The sequence below is a fragment of the Nerophis ophidion genome, linkage group LG04 (genome assembly GCF_033978795.1).
Source record: "Nerophis ophidion isolate RoL-2023_Sa linkage group LG04, RoL_Noph_v1.0, whole genome shotgun sequence".
NCBI classification, from domain to species: domain Eukaryota; kingdom Metazoa; phylum Chordata; class Actinopteri; order Syngnathiformes; family Syngnathidae; genus Nerophis; species Nerophis ophidion.
The window spans coordinates 79,155,247-79,170,481 of record NC_084614.1 but is presented as its reverse complement, the minus strand read 5'-3'; the positions used below and the strand labels follow the sequence as shown (position 1 = coordinate 79,170,481).

At 40.3% G+C, this 15,235-nt stretch overlaps 1 protein-coding gene across 2 annotated transcripts in view; it reads left to right on the top strand.

Moving 5' to 3' along the window:
* Positions 1–15,235, top strand: part of LOC133551966 (calcium-binding protein 8-like) — an 89,294-nt gene that overhangs the window by 19,756 nt on the left and 54,303 nt on the right. For both annotated transcript variants that reach the window (XM_061899173.1, XM_061899174.1), the window contains exon 2: positions 1,131–1,255. In XM_061899173.1, coding sequence (XP_061755157.1) covers positions 1,138–1,255 — 118 coding nt within the window. In that variant the 5' untranslated portion in view covers positions 1,131–1,137. The remainder of the gene's footprint in view (positions 1–1,130; positions 1,256–15,235) is intronic.

Here is a 15,235-nt window from a genome sequence, read left to right as displayed (position 1 = left end):
CTAAAGAAGGGGGTGAAAAGGAGGGAGAAAGGGTTTAAAGGAGAGGAGTAGCCGGAGAAAGGGCGTAAAGAAAGGGATGAAAAGGAGGGAGAAAGGGTGTAAAGAAGGAGAGGAATGGCAGGAGAAAGGGTGTAAAGAAGGAGAGGAGTGGCAGGAGAAAGGGTGTAAAGGAGGGGATGAAAAGGAGGGAGAAAGGGTGTAAAGAAGGAGAGGAATGGCGTGAGAAAGAATGTAAAGAAGGAGAGGAGTGGCAGGAGAAAGGGTGTAAAGAAGGGGATGAAAAGGAGGGAAAAAGGGTCTAAAGAATGAGAGGAGTGGCAGGAGAAAGGTTGTAAAGAAGGGGATGAAAAGGAGGGAGAAAGGATGTAAAGAAGGAGAGGAGTGGCAGGAGAAAGGGTGTAAAGAAGGAGATGAAAAGGAGGGAAAGAAGGTTTAAAGAACGAGAGGAGTGGCAGGAGAAAGGATGTAAAGAAGGGGATGAAAAGGAGGCAGAAAGGATGTAAAGAAGGAGAGGAGTGGCGCGAGAAAGGATGTAAAGAAGGAGAGGAGTGGTAGGAGACAGGGTGTAAAGGAAGGGGATGAAAAGGAGGGAGAAAGGATGAAAAGGAGGGAGAAAGGGTACAAAGAAGGAGAGGAGTGGTGCGAGAAAGGATGTAAAGAAGGAGAGGAGTGGCAGGAGAAAGGGTGTAAAGAAGGAGAGAAATTGCAGGAGAAAGGGTGTAAAGAAAGAGAGGAGTGGCAGGAGAAAAGGTGTAAAGAAGGGGATGAAAAGGAGGGAGAATGGGTGTAAAGAAGGAGAGGAATGGCAGGAGAAAAGGTGTAAAGAAGGGGATGAAAAGGAGGGAGAATGGGTGTAAAGAAGGAGAGGAATGGCAGGAGAAAGGCGTAAAGAAGGGGATGAAAAGGAGGGAGAAAAGGTCTAAAGAAGGGGGTGAAAAGGAGGGAGAAAGGGTTTAAAGGAGAGGAGTAGCCGGAGAAAGGGTGTAAAGAAAGGGATGAAAAGGAGGGAGAAAGGGTGTAAACTTGGTCCCCATTCCAAATAATAATCAGTGTGTGTGTGTGTGTGTGTGTGTGTGTGTGTGTGTGTGTGTGTGTGTGTGTGTGTGTGTGTGTGTGTGTGTGTGTCGCAGGAGGAAGATGCCCTTCCATCACGTGCGTGCAGGTCTCCTGTATCCAGACAACTTCTTGAGCAGCTCACTGGCAGAAGGTTCTGAAGCCTTCCAGCTCACCAGCATCTCCACAGAGGAGCTTGGAGGTCGGTCCTTCTTCTTCTTCCTCCTCTTCTTCTTCTTCCTCCTCTTTTTCTTCCTGCTCGCCGTCACCAGTATACGTCACTGATCGACGCTAACGATGGTGGCGCGGCCACGTCAGACTGGGGGAAAGTGTAGTGCGTGTACTGACGATGATGACGAGGTTGTCACCGCAGATCACCAACGTCCTTACTTTCACTTTCATTTTCTACAGCGTGTGAGCGCTGACAGATGACATGTGTTTCCTCTTGAGAGCACACTAAGTGCACTGCAGGCCTGGACACTTAACACACGCTTACTTGGAGGCATTTTTCCACACTTTTGTTTATTTATGGGAAACAATTTTTATATGTTTCGACGTAAACGTGAATATAATCTCATCCATGTTTTGTGCCTAAACAGATTACTGTAGTAACTTGGGGTGTAACGGTACACAAAAATTTCGGTTCGGTACGTACCTCGGTTTAAAGGTGACGGTTCGGTTAATTTTCGGTACAGTAAGAAAACAACAAAATTTTTTGCTTATTTATTTACCAATGGCTTTATTATTTTAACATTGGGAACACTACAATAATTCTGCCAACGTTAATCCACATTAAACTGCCTCAAATTGGCGCTCGGATTAAATAAAATAACAAAACTTTTCTTCTACATGTAAAAAGTACAACATTAAACAGTTTCAAGTCAACTCATCATGCTTAATTTATCACAGCATTTAAGAAGCCTCAGTAGAAGCATTTAAGTCTCACCTTAAAACTCATTTGTATACTCTAGCCTTTAAATAGACTCCCTTTTTAGACCAGTTGATCTGCCGTTTCTTTTCTTTTTCTTCTATGTCCCACTCTCCCCTGTGGAGGGGGTCCGGTCCGATCCGGTGGCCATGTACTGCTTGCCTGTGTATCGGCTGGGGACATCTCTGCGATGCTGATCCGCCTCCGCTTGGGATGGTTTCCTGCTGGCTCCGCTGTGAACGGGACTCTCGCTGCTGTGTTGGATCCGCTTTGGACTGGACTCTCGCGACTGTGTTGGATCCATTGTGGATTGAACTTTCACAGTATCATGCTAGACCCGCTCGACATCCATTGCTTTCCTCCTCTCCAAGGTTCTCATAGTCATCATTGTCACCGACGTCCCACTGGGTGTGAGTTTTCCTTGCCCTTATGTGGGCCTACCGAGGATGTCGTAGTGGTTTGTGCAGCCCTTTGAGACACTAGTGATTTAGGGCTATATAAGTAAACATTGATTGATTGATACTATGTATATGTTATATTTTTATCAACATGTGATAGCAGGGACCCTGCTATTCAAAACTTTTCTGTCCGTAAAGCCCACACACCGCAAAATGAGCTAACGTTACGCTAAAAGCTAATTAGCCTTCACCTCAAGCCAGAACTGCGAGCGAATTTAAGTTTCTAGAAGGTCAACGGGGTCATAGTGACATCTGTGTGGATATATATACATATAAATAGATACATCTCTCATCTCGGCGTGGCGCAGTGGGAGAGTGGACGTGCGCAACCCAAGGGTCCTTGGTTCAATTCCCACCTAGTACCAACCTCGTCACGTCCGTTGTGTCCTGAGCAAGACACTTCACCTTTGCTCCTGATGGGTGCTGGTTGGCGCCTTGCATGGCAGCTCCCCCCATCAGTGTGAATGGGTAAATGTGGAAGTAGTGTCAAAGCGCTTTGAGTACCTTGAAGGTAGAAAAGCGCTATACAAGTACAACCCATTTATTTATTTATTTGTCTCTATCTTTTTTTTACTATTTATATTACCATATTGTATATGCACCTTAGGAGGATCTGCTCCAATTTCGTTGTTCTTTGAACCTGTTCATTGCAATAATGACAATAAAACTTTATTATATTCTATTCTAGTAGTAGTTGACTGGGAGGTGTTTATTATTATTTGGGGAAAGTACGCTGCCTTTTGCTCACCTGCTAAACACCTATCTGCTCGACGTTGAAGCATTTACTATATGCGCTCTGAATGCGCACTGCTGATTGGCTGTTACCGCTATATATGTAACCAATCGGATGGTTGTGTGGGTGGGACAATGCTGGGTGCTGAGACAGAAGCAGAAGAAGCAAAGCCGCTTGTTAGGACTTAAGTTTAGAAACTTGTTTTGGTACACCCCCGTACGGAAACGGTTCAATACAAATACACGTACCGTTACACCCCTAGTAGTAACTCAACTTACGAGTTGAATTACACTTGAACTCAAATCAATTTTATCCATGCTTGGCCTGCAAAAACATCCCATTTTTAACATGTAACCTGCAAAAACAAACGTTTGCCATGAATTCATTGACACGGACCCCGACTTAAACAAGTTGAAAAACTTATTGGGGTGTTACCATTTAGTGGTCAATTGTAGGGAATATGTACTGTACTGTGCAATCTACTAATAAAAGTATCAATCAATCAATCAATAGGTATGAAATATTGCACAAAAACAAAAAGTGGGTCTAACATTATATTGCAAAAGTCCAGTCCATAGTGGATCTAACATAATAGTGAGAGTCCAGTCCATAGTGGATCTAACATAATAGTGAGAGTCCAGTCCATAGTGGATCTAACATAATATTGCAAAAGTCCAGTCCATAGTGGATCTAACATAATAGTGAGAGTCCAGTCCATAGTGGATCTAACATAATAGTGAGAGTCCAGTCCATAGTGGATCTAACATAATATTGCAAAAGTCCAGTCCATAGTGGATCTAACATAATAGTGAGAGTCCAGTCCATCGTGGATCTAACCTAATAGTGAGAGACCAGTCCATATTGGATCTAACATATTAGTGAGAGTCCAGTCCATAGTGGATCTAACATAATAGTGAGAGTCCAGTCCATAGTGGATCTAACATAATAGTGAGAGTCCAGTCCATAGTGGATTTAACATAATAGTGAGAGTTCAGTCCATAGTGGATCTAACATAATAGTGAGAGTCCAGTCCATAGTGGATCTAACATAATAGTGAGAGTCCAGTCCATAGTGGATCTAACATAATAGTAAGAGTCCAGTCAATAGTGGATCTAAAATGATAGTAAGAGTCCAGTCTAAAGTGGATCTAACATAATAGTGAGAGTCCAGTGTAAAGTGGATATAACATAATAGTGAAAGTCCAGTCCATAGTGGATCTAACATAATAGTGAGAGTCCAGTCCATAGGGGATCTAACATAATAGTGAGAGTCCAGTCCATAGTGGATCTAACATAATAGTGAGAGTCCAGTCCATAGGGGATCTAACATAATAGTGAGAGTCCAATCCATAGTGGATCTAACATAATAGTAAGAGTCCAGTCTATAGTGGATATAACATAATAGTAAGAGTCCAGTCAATAGTGGATCTAAAATGATAGTAAGAGTCCAGTCTAATGTGGATCTAACATAATAGTGAGAGTCCAGCCCATAGTGGATCTAAAATGATAGTAAGAGTCCAGTCCATAGTGGATCTAACATAATAGTGAGAGTCCAGTCCATAATGAATCTAACATAATAGTGAGAGTCCAGTCCATAATGAATCTAACATAATAGTGAGAGTCCAGTCCAGAGTGGATATAACATAATAGTGAGAGTACAGTCCATAGTGGATCTAACATAATAGTGAGAGTCCAGTCCATAGTGGATCCAAAATAATAGTGAGAGTCCAGTCCATAGTGGATCTAAAATGATAGTAAGAGTCCAGTCTAAAGTAGACCTAACATAATAGTGAAAGTCCAGTCTATAGTGGATCCAACATAATAGTGAGAGTCCAGTCCATAGTGGATCTAACATAATAGCGAGAGTCTAGTCCATAGTGGATCTAACATAATAGTGAGAGTCCAGTCCATAATGAATCTAACATAATAGTGAGAGTCCAGTCCAGAGTGGATATAACATAATAGTGAGAGTACAGTCCATAGTGGATCAAACATAATAGTGAAAGTCCAGTCCATAGGGCATCTAACATAATAGTAAATGTCCAGTCCATTGTGGATCTAAAATAATAGTGAGAGTCCAGTCCATAGTGGATTTAGCATAATAGTGAGAGTCCAGTCCATAGTGGATTTAGCATAATAGTGAGAGTCCAGTCCATAGTGGATTTAACATAATAGTGAGAGTCCAGTCTATAGTGGATCTAAAATAATAGCGAGAGTCCAGTCCATACTGGATCTAAAATGAGAGTAAGAGTCCAGTCTAAAGTGGATCTAACATAATAGTAAGAGTCCAGTCAATAGTGTATCTAAAATAATAGTGAGAGTCCAGTCCATACTGGATCTAAAATGAGAGTAAGAGTCCAGTCTAAAGTGGATCTAACATAATAGTGTGAGAGTCCAGTCTAAAGTGTATATAACATAATAGTGAAAGTCCAGTCTATAGTGGATCTAACATAATAGTGTGAGAGTCCAGTCTAAAGTGTATATAACATAATAGTGAGAGTCCAGTCCATAGTGGATCTAACATAATAATGAGAGTCCAGTCCATAGTGGATCCAACATAATAGTGAGAGTCCAGTCTATAGTGGATATAACATAATAGTGAAAGTCCAGTCCATAGTGGATCCAACATAATAGTGAGAGTCCAGTCTATAGTGGATATAACATAATAGTGAAAGTCCAGTCCATAGTGGATCCAACATAATAGTGAGAGTCCAGTCTATAGTGGATATAACATAATAGTAAGAGTCCAGTCAATAGTGGATCTAAAATAATAGTGAGAGTCCAGTCCATACTGGATCTAAAATGAAAGTAAGAGTCCAGTCTAAAGTGGATCTAACATAATAGTGAAAGTCCAGTCTATAGTGGATCTAACATAATAGTGAGAGTCCAGTCCATAGTGGATCTAACATAATAGTGAGAGTCCAGTCCATAGTGGATCTAACATAATAGTGAGAGTCCAGTCCATAGTGGATCCAACATAATAGTGAGAGTCCAGTCCATAGTGGATCTAACATAATAGTGAGAGTCCAGTCCATAGTGGATCTAACATAATAGTGAGAGTCCAGTCCATAGTGGGGCCAGCAGGAGACCATACCGAGCGGGGACGGGTTAGCAGCGCAGAGATGTCCCCAACCGTTGAACAGGCGAGTGGTCCACCCCCGGGTCCCGACTCTGGACAGCCAGCACTTCATCCATGGCCACCGGACCTGGAGAGGAGAAAAAGAAAGAAACGGCAGATCAACTGGTCTAAAAAGGGGGGTCTATTTAAAGGCTAGATTATACAAATGAGTTTTAAGATTTGGGACTTAAATGCCATTATATTCTTATCCGTGACGGAGCAGGAAGGGGCTAGGATAAGCGGACGAAGATGGATGGATGGATGGATAGTACTGCGGTACTTTCTGTCCTCCAGAAGCACAATAAGTTATAATTGTCAGTGTGTCGCTGCAGCCTGACATCGGTCTTACATAAGCCTCCATTCATCCTGGCAGACAAAGACTATTCCCGCCACAGGAAGCCGCTAATCCCGCGTTTTGTTTCCTTTTACACTTGCGGCCGTGGGCTGCCGTCGTCGGGACCTCACTTTGTCGTCTAAAGACCCACTGAAATGAGATGTTCTTATTTAAACGGGGATAGCAGGTCCATTCTATGTGTCATACTTGATCATTTCGCGATATTGCCATATTTTTGCTGAAAGGATTTAGTAGAGAACATCCACGATAAAGTTCGCAACTTTTGGTCGCTAATAAAAAAGCCTTGCCTGTACCGGAAGTAGCAGACGATGTGCGCGTGACGTCACGGGTTGTGGAGCTCCTCACATCTGAACATTGTTTATAATGTGAGCCACCAGCAGTAAGAGCAATTTGGACCGAGAAAGCGACGATTCCCCCATTAATTTGAGCGAGGATGAAAGATTCGTGGATGAGGAAAGTTTGAGTGAAGCACTAAAAAAAAAAAAAAAAAAGGGTGACGCTCCAGGCGGCGGCAGTGGGAGTGTTTCAGATGTAATTAAAGCTGCAAGCAGGGATTGATGTGACCGCTTTGGCTGCTGCCCCCGCGACCCAAGCCTGGATAAGCAGTAGAAGATGAATGGATGGATTATTACACTGAGAAAAAGTTGTATACACATGTGTTATACATCAGTCTCATAGTAATAACAGTTGTAAAGTGGCCTGGGCATTTTATAAGGACGCCTTGGTGCCACCATTTTGAGACACAAATGCATTGTGAAAGGAATGCAGTTGTTGTATTGAAGTGGGAATATCAAACTTCCTGTTGATTTTTGCTGAAGGATGTCAGTTAATAAAATGTAGGTGTAAGTGAGACCTACATAGAGGTTTTAGTTTCATGTCTCTCTGACATTCTTACCGCAAGTTACAAGCAGTTTTGTCTGTGTTTGCTTCCTACGAGCAATTTGTCCGTGTTGTATTCTTAGGGGGCGCTAGAGCGCAATTATGAGTTTTTTGGTTTGGTTTTTTTATTAGAACGCAATTTTCGCCAGTCCTGATGTTTGTGTCCAGTTTGGTGAGTTTTGAAGCATTTTAAGGGGGTCAAATTACAGCTCAAAGAGGCAAAAATGAAATTTTTTAGGAACATTTGCGCAGGGGTTCTTTGAAGGCGCGTAAAATAAAAACCAGAGCAGTTGTTAAAACTCTGTAAATAACTTTTAATCAGAAGGGTTCAATCTCTCTCGTGTGCGAGTTTGAAGCCGACACGACAAACGCGCTCAGAGGAAATAATGTTTGAAAAAAGGTGACGGGTTTTTACAAAACTTTTGTTTTGAAGGGGTAATTGACAACTTCCTGTTGATTTTTGCTTTAGAATGTAAATTAATGAAATGTAGGTCTAAGTGAGACCTACATAGAGGTTTTTGTGTCATGTCTCTACGACATTCTTACCGGAAGTTACAAGCAGTTGTGTCTGTGTTTTCTTCCTAGGAGCAGTTTTTTCTGTGTTGTATTCCTAGGGGGCTCTGGAGCGCAATTTTGAGTTTTGGGGTTTGGTTTTTTATTAAATCGCAATTTTCACCAGTCCTGATGTGTGTGTCCAGTTTGGTGAGTTTTGAAGCATTTTAAGGGGGTCAAATTACAGCCATGAAAGCCAAATATTTTAAAATGTATTTCCATGAAAGCCATATAATTATTTTTTTTTAACACTGAATACAACTAAATACGTACATTTATAAGTAAGACCAACATTTTTAGAGTATATTAAGTCCCGCATCTTTTAATGACAATGTTATTTTCAAGCAAACCAATAATTAATAAATAAATACTTGTTGAACAGTTGCGGTAGGAAACGGATGGATGGATTAAAATGCATGAGAATGTTTTGTATTTTGAATGTTATTTTTAACACTGTGATTACCAGCGGAATTATTCATTACTTATCCTGTTAAGCAATGTCAGCTAAGATTTTAATCAGAAGAGCCACATCCGGCTCTAGAGCCATAGGTTCCCTACCCCTGACCTAGAGAAACATGTTCGCTTGACCGCTCTGTGTTAAAGCTTCACAACAAACAAAAAAACACCGGCTGTCTTTCGGTTGCTAAAGGCAGCTGCAATCCACCGCTTTCCACCAACAGCATTCTTCTTTGACGTCTCCATTATTAATTGGAGCAAATTGCAAAAGATTCAGAGACTCGGATGTCCAAAATACTGTGTAATTATGCGATGAAAAGAGACGACTTTTAGCCGTAAGTGGTGCTGGGCTAAAATGTCTACTCCAACCAATAACGTCACAAACACACGTCATCATTCCGCGACGTTTTCATTTAAAATTGTAATTTTATAAGTGTTGCAATGTTAATATTTCATCATTGATATATAAACTATCAGACTGCGTGGTGGGTAGTAGTGGCTTTCAGTAGGACTTTAATATCACAATTTTCCCGTCCAAAAACTTGCTGGTTGATGTAGAGAAACATGTTCGCTTGACCGCTCTGTGTTAAAGCTTCACAACAAAGAAACACCGGCTGTGTTTCGGTTGCTAAAGGCAGCTGCAATCCACCGCTTTCCACCAACAGCATTCTTCTTTGACGTCTCCATTATTAATTGGAACAAATTGCAAAAGATTCAGAGACTCAGATGTCCAAAATACTGTGTAATTATGCGATGAAAAGAGACGACTTTTAGCCGTAAGTGGTGCTGGGCTAAAATGTCTACTCCAACCAAAAACGTCACAAACACGCGTCATCATTCCGCGACATTTTCATTTAAAATTGTAATTTTGTAAGTGTTGCAATGTTAATATTTCATCATTGATATATAAACTATCAGACTGCGTGGTGGGTAGTAGTGGCTTTCAGTAGGCCTTTAATATCACAATTTTCCCGTCCAAAAACTTGCTGGTTGATGTAGAGAAACATGTTCGCTTGACCGCTCTGTGTTAAAGCTTCACAACAAAGAAACACCGGCTGTAGTTTCGGTCCTAAAGGCAGCTGCAATCCACCGCTTTCCACCAACAGCATTCTTCTTTGACGTCTCCATTATTAATTGGAGCAAATTGCAAAAGATTCAGAGACTCAGATGTCCAAAATACTGTGTAATTATGCGATGAAAAGAGACGACTTTTAGCCGTAAGTGGTGCTGGGCTAAAATGTCCACTCCAACCAATAACGTCACAAACACACGTCATCATTCCGCGACGTTTTCATTTTAAATTGTAATTTTGTAAGTGTTGCAATGTTAATATTTCATCATTGATATATAAACTATCAGACTGCGTGGTGGGTAGTAGTGGCTTTCAGTAGGCCTTTAATATCACAATTTTCCCGTCCAAAAACTTGCTGGTTGATGTAGAGAAACATGTTCGCTTGACCGCTCTGTGTTAGAGCTGCACAACAAACAAAGAAACACCGGCTATAGTTTCGGTGTTAAAGGCAGCTGAAATCCACCGCTTTCCACCAACAGCATTCTTCTTTGACGTCTCCATTATTAATTGGAACAAAATGCAAAAGATTCAGAGACTCGGATGTCCAAAATACTGTGTTATTATGCGATGAAAAGAGACGACTTTTAGCCGTAAGTGGTGCTGGGCTAAAATGTCCACTCCAACCAATAACGTCACAAACACGCGTCATCATTCCGCGACGTTTTCATTTAAAATTGTAATTTTGCAAGTGTTGCAATGTTAATATTTCATCATTGATATATAAACTATCAGACTGCGTGGTGGGTAGTAGTGGCTTTCAGTAGGCTTTTAATATCACAATTTTCCCGTCCAAAAACTTGCTGGTTGATGTAGAGAAACATGTTCGCTTGACCGCTCTGTGTTAAAGCTTCACAACAAACAAACAAACACCGGCTATAGTTTCGGTGCTAAAGGCAGCTGCAATCCACCGCTTTCCACCAACAGCATTCTTCTTTGACGTCTCCATTATTAATTGGAACAAATTGCAAAAGATTCAGAAACTCAGATGTCCAAAATACTGTGTAATTATGCGATGAAAAGAGACGACTTTTAGCCGTAAGTGGTGCTGGGGTAAAATGTCCCTTCCAACCAAAAACGTCACAAACACACGTCATCATTCCGCGACGTTTTCATTTAAAATTGTAATTTTGTAAGTGTTGCAATGTTAATATTTCATCATTGATATATAAACTATCGGACCGAGTGGTGGGTAGTAGTGGCTTTCAGTAGGACTTTAATCCTCCTCCCTGGCGAGCACGGCAACTTTTTCACGCTGCCGCGGGTCAAGGTCGGCGCGAAGGGCGCCGTAAGTGTATCGGCAAGACGGGTTTGAGGTGTTCGGGTTCGTGTGAAGCCTCCGAATCTCACTTGACTGTAGTTGTGAAGGTTCTTCAAGGATCATCTCGGACTGTTAATCATTCCGTGTCGGAGCGCCACTCCGCTCGCCACTTTAAGGCGTTTCATCAATCACAGCACACACACACACACACACACACACACACACACACACACACACACACACACACACGGTTACATTAGGGAGCAGCTCATTCCCGCGTGCACAATTTTTCGCGTCTGCATACAAATAAATCTCACTTTGTTTGGAGAGACCCCGCACTCACTTGATGGTGCAAGAAAAGGATGAAGGATGAGAGGAAAGGAGGTAGGAGTCATTCTAAGGATGCTCGTCTGCCAAGGAACAATGTACCCTGTTGTCTTGGATCCACTTTGGACTGGACTCTCGCGACTGTGTTGGATCCACTATGGATTGAACTTTCACAGTATCATGTTAGACCCGCTCGACATTTATTTCTTTCGGTTCCCCGGGGGGTTGCCCACATGTGCGGTCCTCTCCAAGGTTTCTCATAGTCAGCATTGTCACCGACGTCCCACTGGGTGTGAGTTTTCCTTGCCCTTATGTGGGCCTACCGAGGATGTCGTAGTGGTTTGTGCAGCCCTTTGAGACACTAGTGATTTAGGGCTATATAAGTAAACATTGATTGATTGATTGATTGAATTAGTGCATCAATTAAATACTAGCAAAATACTTTTGTTTATCACAAAGTATTGTTGTCAAGGTGCTAACTCAATTAATGTAGTAATGTCGGCATGGCTCAAATACCAAGTTATCGGACTCTGAGGCGTTCTGAGGCTGTAAAATTGGCAACAAAAAAAAAAAAAGTTAGAATGCTAATGTTAGCATGTATTAAGTACCAAGTTATATGAGTCTAAGGCGTTGGGCTGTAAAATGGACTAAAAAATTTAGAATGCTAACAGTAAGCATGTATCAAGTACCAAGTTATATGAGTCTGAGGTTTTGGGCTTTAAATGGACTAAAAAATTTAGAATGCTAACAGTAAGCATGTATCAAGTACCAAGTTATATGAGTCTGAGGTTTTGGGCTTTAAATAGACTAAAAAAGTTAGAATGCTAACAGTAAGCATGTATCAAGTACCATGTTATATGAGTCTAAGGCGTTCGGCTGTAAAATGGACTAAAAAAGTTAGAATGCTAACAGTAAGCATGTATCAAGTACCAAGTTATATGAGTCTGAGGCGTTGTGCTGAAAAATGGACTTAAAAAGTTAGAATGCTAACAGTAAGCATGTATCAAGTACCATGTTATATGAGTCTGAGGTTTTGGGCTTTATATAGACTAAAAAAGTTAGATTGCTAATGTTAGCATGTATCAAGTACCAAGTTATATGAGTCTAAGGCGTTGGGCTGTAAAATGGACTAAAAAAGTTAGAATGCTAACAGTAAACATGTATCAAGTACCAAGTTATATGAGTCTGAGGAGTTGGGCTGTAAAATGGACTAAAAAAGTTAGAATGCTAACAGTAAACATGTATCAAGTACCAAGTTATATGAGTCTGAGGAGTTGGGCTGTAAAATGGACTAAAAAAGTTAGAATGCTAACAGTAAGCATGTATCAAGTACCAAGTTATAGGAGTCTGAGGTGTTCGGCTGTAAAATGGACAAAAAAAGTTAGCATGCTAGAATGCTAATGTTAGCATGTATCAAGTACCATGTTATATGAGTTTGAGGCGTTGGGCTGTAAAATGGACTAAAAAAGTTAGAATGCTAACAGTAAGCATGTATCAAGTACCAAGTTATATGAGTCTGAGGCGTTGGGCTTTAAATGGACTAAAAAAGTTAGAATGCTAACAGTAAGCATGTATCAAGTACCATGTTATATGAGTCTGAGGCGTTGTGCTGTAAAATGGACTAAAAAAGTTAGAATGCTAACAGTAAGCATGTATCAAGTACCAAGTTATATGAGTCTGAGGCGTTGGGCTGTAAAATGGACTAAAAAAGTTAGCATGCTAGAAGGCTAATGTTAGCATGTATCAAGTACTAAGTTAAAAGACTCTGAGGCGTTCGGCTGTAAAATGGACTAAAAAAGTTAGCATGGTAGAATGCTAATGTTAGCATGTTTCAATTACCAACTTATATGAGTCTAAGGTGTTCGGCTGCAAAATTGGCTAAAAAAATTTAGCACACTAATGTTTGCATGTACAAGTACAAAGTTATCAAATACAAAGTGCCAATTTTGTGCAAAATTTGCACAAAAAAAATCTAGCATGCTTACAGTAAGCATTTATGAACTATGAACTTTATCACAAAGTATTGTTATCAAGTTGCTAACTCAATTAATGTAGTAATGTTGGCATGGCTCAAGTACCAAGTTATCGGACTGAGGCGTTCTGAGGCTGTAAAATTGGAAAAAAAAAAAAAAAAGTTAGAATGCTAATGTTAGCATGTATTAAGTACCAAGATATATGAGTCTAAGGCGTTCGGCTGTAAAATGAACTAAAAAAGTTAGAATGCTAACAGTAAGCATGTATCAAGTACCAAGTTATATGAGTCTAAGGTGTTTGGATGTAAAATGGACTAAAAAAGTTAGCATGCTAGAATGCTAATGTTAGCATGTATCAAGTACCATGTTATATGAGTCTAAGGCGTTTGGCTGTAAAATGGACTAAAAAATTTAGAATGCTAACAGTAAGCATGTATCAAGTACCAAGTTATATGAGTCTGAGGAGTTGGGCTGTAAAATGGACTAAAAAAGTTAGAATGCTAACAGTAAGCATGCTTCAAGTGCCAATTTAAATGAGTCTAAGGTGTTTGAATGTAAAATGGACTAAAAAAGTTAGCATGCTAGAATGCTAATGTTAGCATGTATCAAGTACCATGTTATATGAGTCTAAGGCGTTGTGCTGTAAAATGGACTAAAAAAGTTAGAATGCTAACAGTAAGCATGCTTCAAGTGCCAATTTAAATGAGTCTAAGGTGTTTGAATGTAAAATGGACTAAAAAAGTTAGCATGCTAGAATGCTAATGTTAGCATGTATCAAGTACCAAGTTATATGAGTCTGAGGCGTTCGGCTGTAAAATGGACTAAAAAAGTTAGAATGCTAACAGTAAGCATGTATCAAGTACCAAGTTATATGAGTCTGAGGCGTTGTGCTGTAAAATGGACTAAAAAAGTTAGAATGCTAACAGTAAGCATGTATCAAGTACCAAGTTATATGAGTCTGAGGCGTTCGGCTGCAAAATTGGCTGAAAAAATTTAGCTCATTAATGTTAACATGTGTCAAGTGCCAGATTATCGCACTCTTGGGGCGTTCGGCTGTAAAATTGGCAAAATAAAAAAAAGTTAGCATGCTAGAAGGCTAATATTAGCATGTATCAAGTACCAAGTTATATGAGTCTAAGGTGTTCGGCTGCAAAATTGGCTACAAAATTTACCACACTGATGTTAGCATGTGTCAAGTACCAAGTTATATGAGTCTGAGTCGTCGGGCTGCAAAATTGGTAAAAAAAAAATATATATAGCATGCTAACAGTAAGCATGTATTAAGTACTAAGTTATATGACTTCGGCTGTAAAATGGACTAAAAAAGTTAGCATGCTAGAATGCTAATGTTAGCATGTATCAAGTACCAATTTATATGAGTCTAAGGCTGCAAAATTGGCACAAAAAAATAGCACACTAATGTCAGCATTTGTCAAGTACCAAGTTATATGAGTTAAGTTATCGGACACTGAGTCGTTCGGCTGCAAAATTGGCAAAAAAAAAAAAAAAAAAATAGCATGCTAACAGTAAGCATGTATCAACTACTAAGTTGTATGATTCTGAGACGTTCGGCTGCAAAATTCACGGTTTTCCAGGACATTTCGCCCATTGAAATTTTCAAACATGCACAACTCTCACATTTCTCACCCGATTCGAACCGACTCCACTCACCTTGGACAATCAAACTACTATTTTCCAACGTCAAAGAAATTCCAAAGTTTTCCCAAAGCCTTATTTTTACCTTTTTGTGGAAAGTTTTTTGACCATTCCACTTTGAAAACATTTCTCTTAGTTTGGACAACAAATGCTCCCATTTTTTCCCCCCTCGTACAAATTCCCCGTTTTTCCGAAATTCCAGGAATTCCAAAATACCCATTCTCGATTCAAACTGTTAGTAGAAGTGCAGCTGCTACTTCAAAACAGATAAGGAGCTGGCCAAAACAGCTTTCTGAGCCGACAAACAGGAGCCCTTAAGACGAAACAAAGAGTTAAGATAAGATAAAAGTAAGAAGACCCACTACATGGGAAAATACTATCCGCTTTGAACAAGACTATGGATTAATCAGAATCAGTA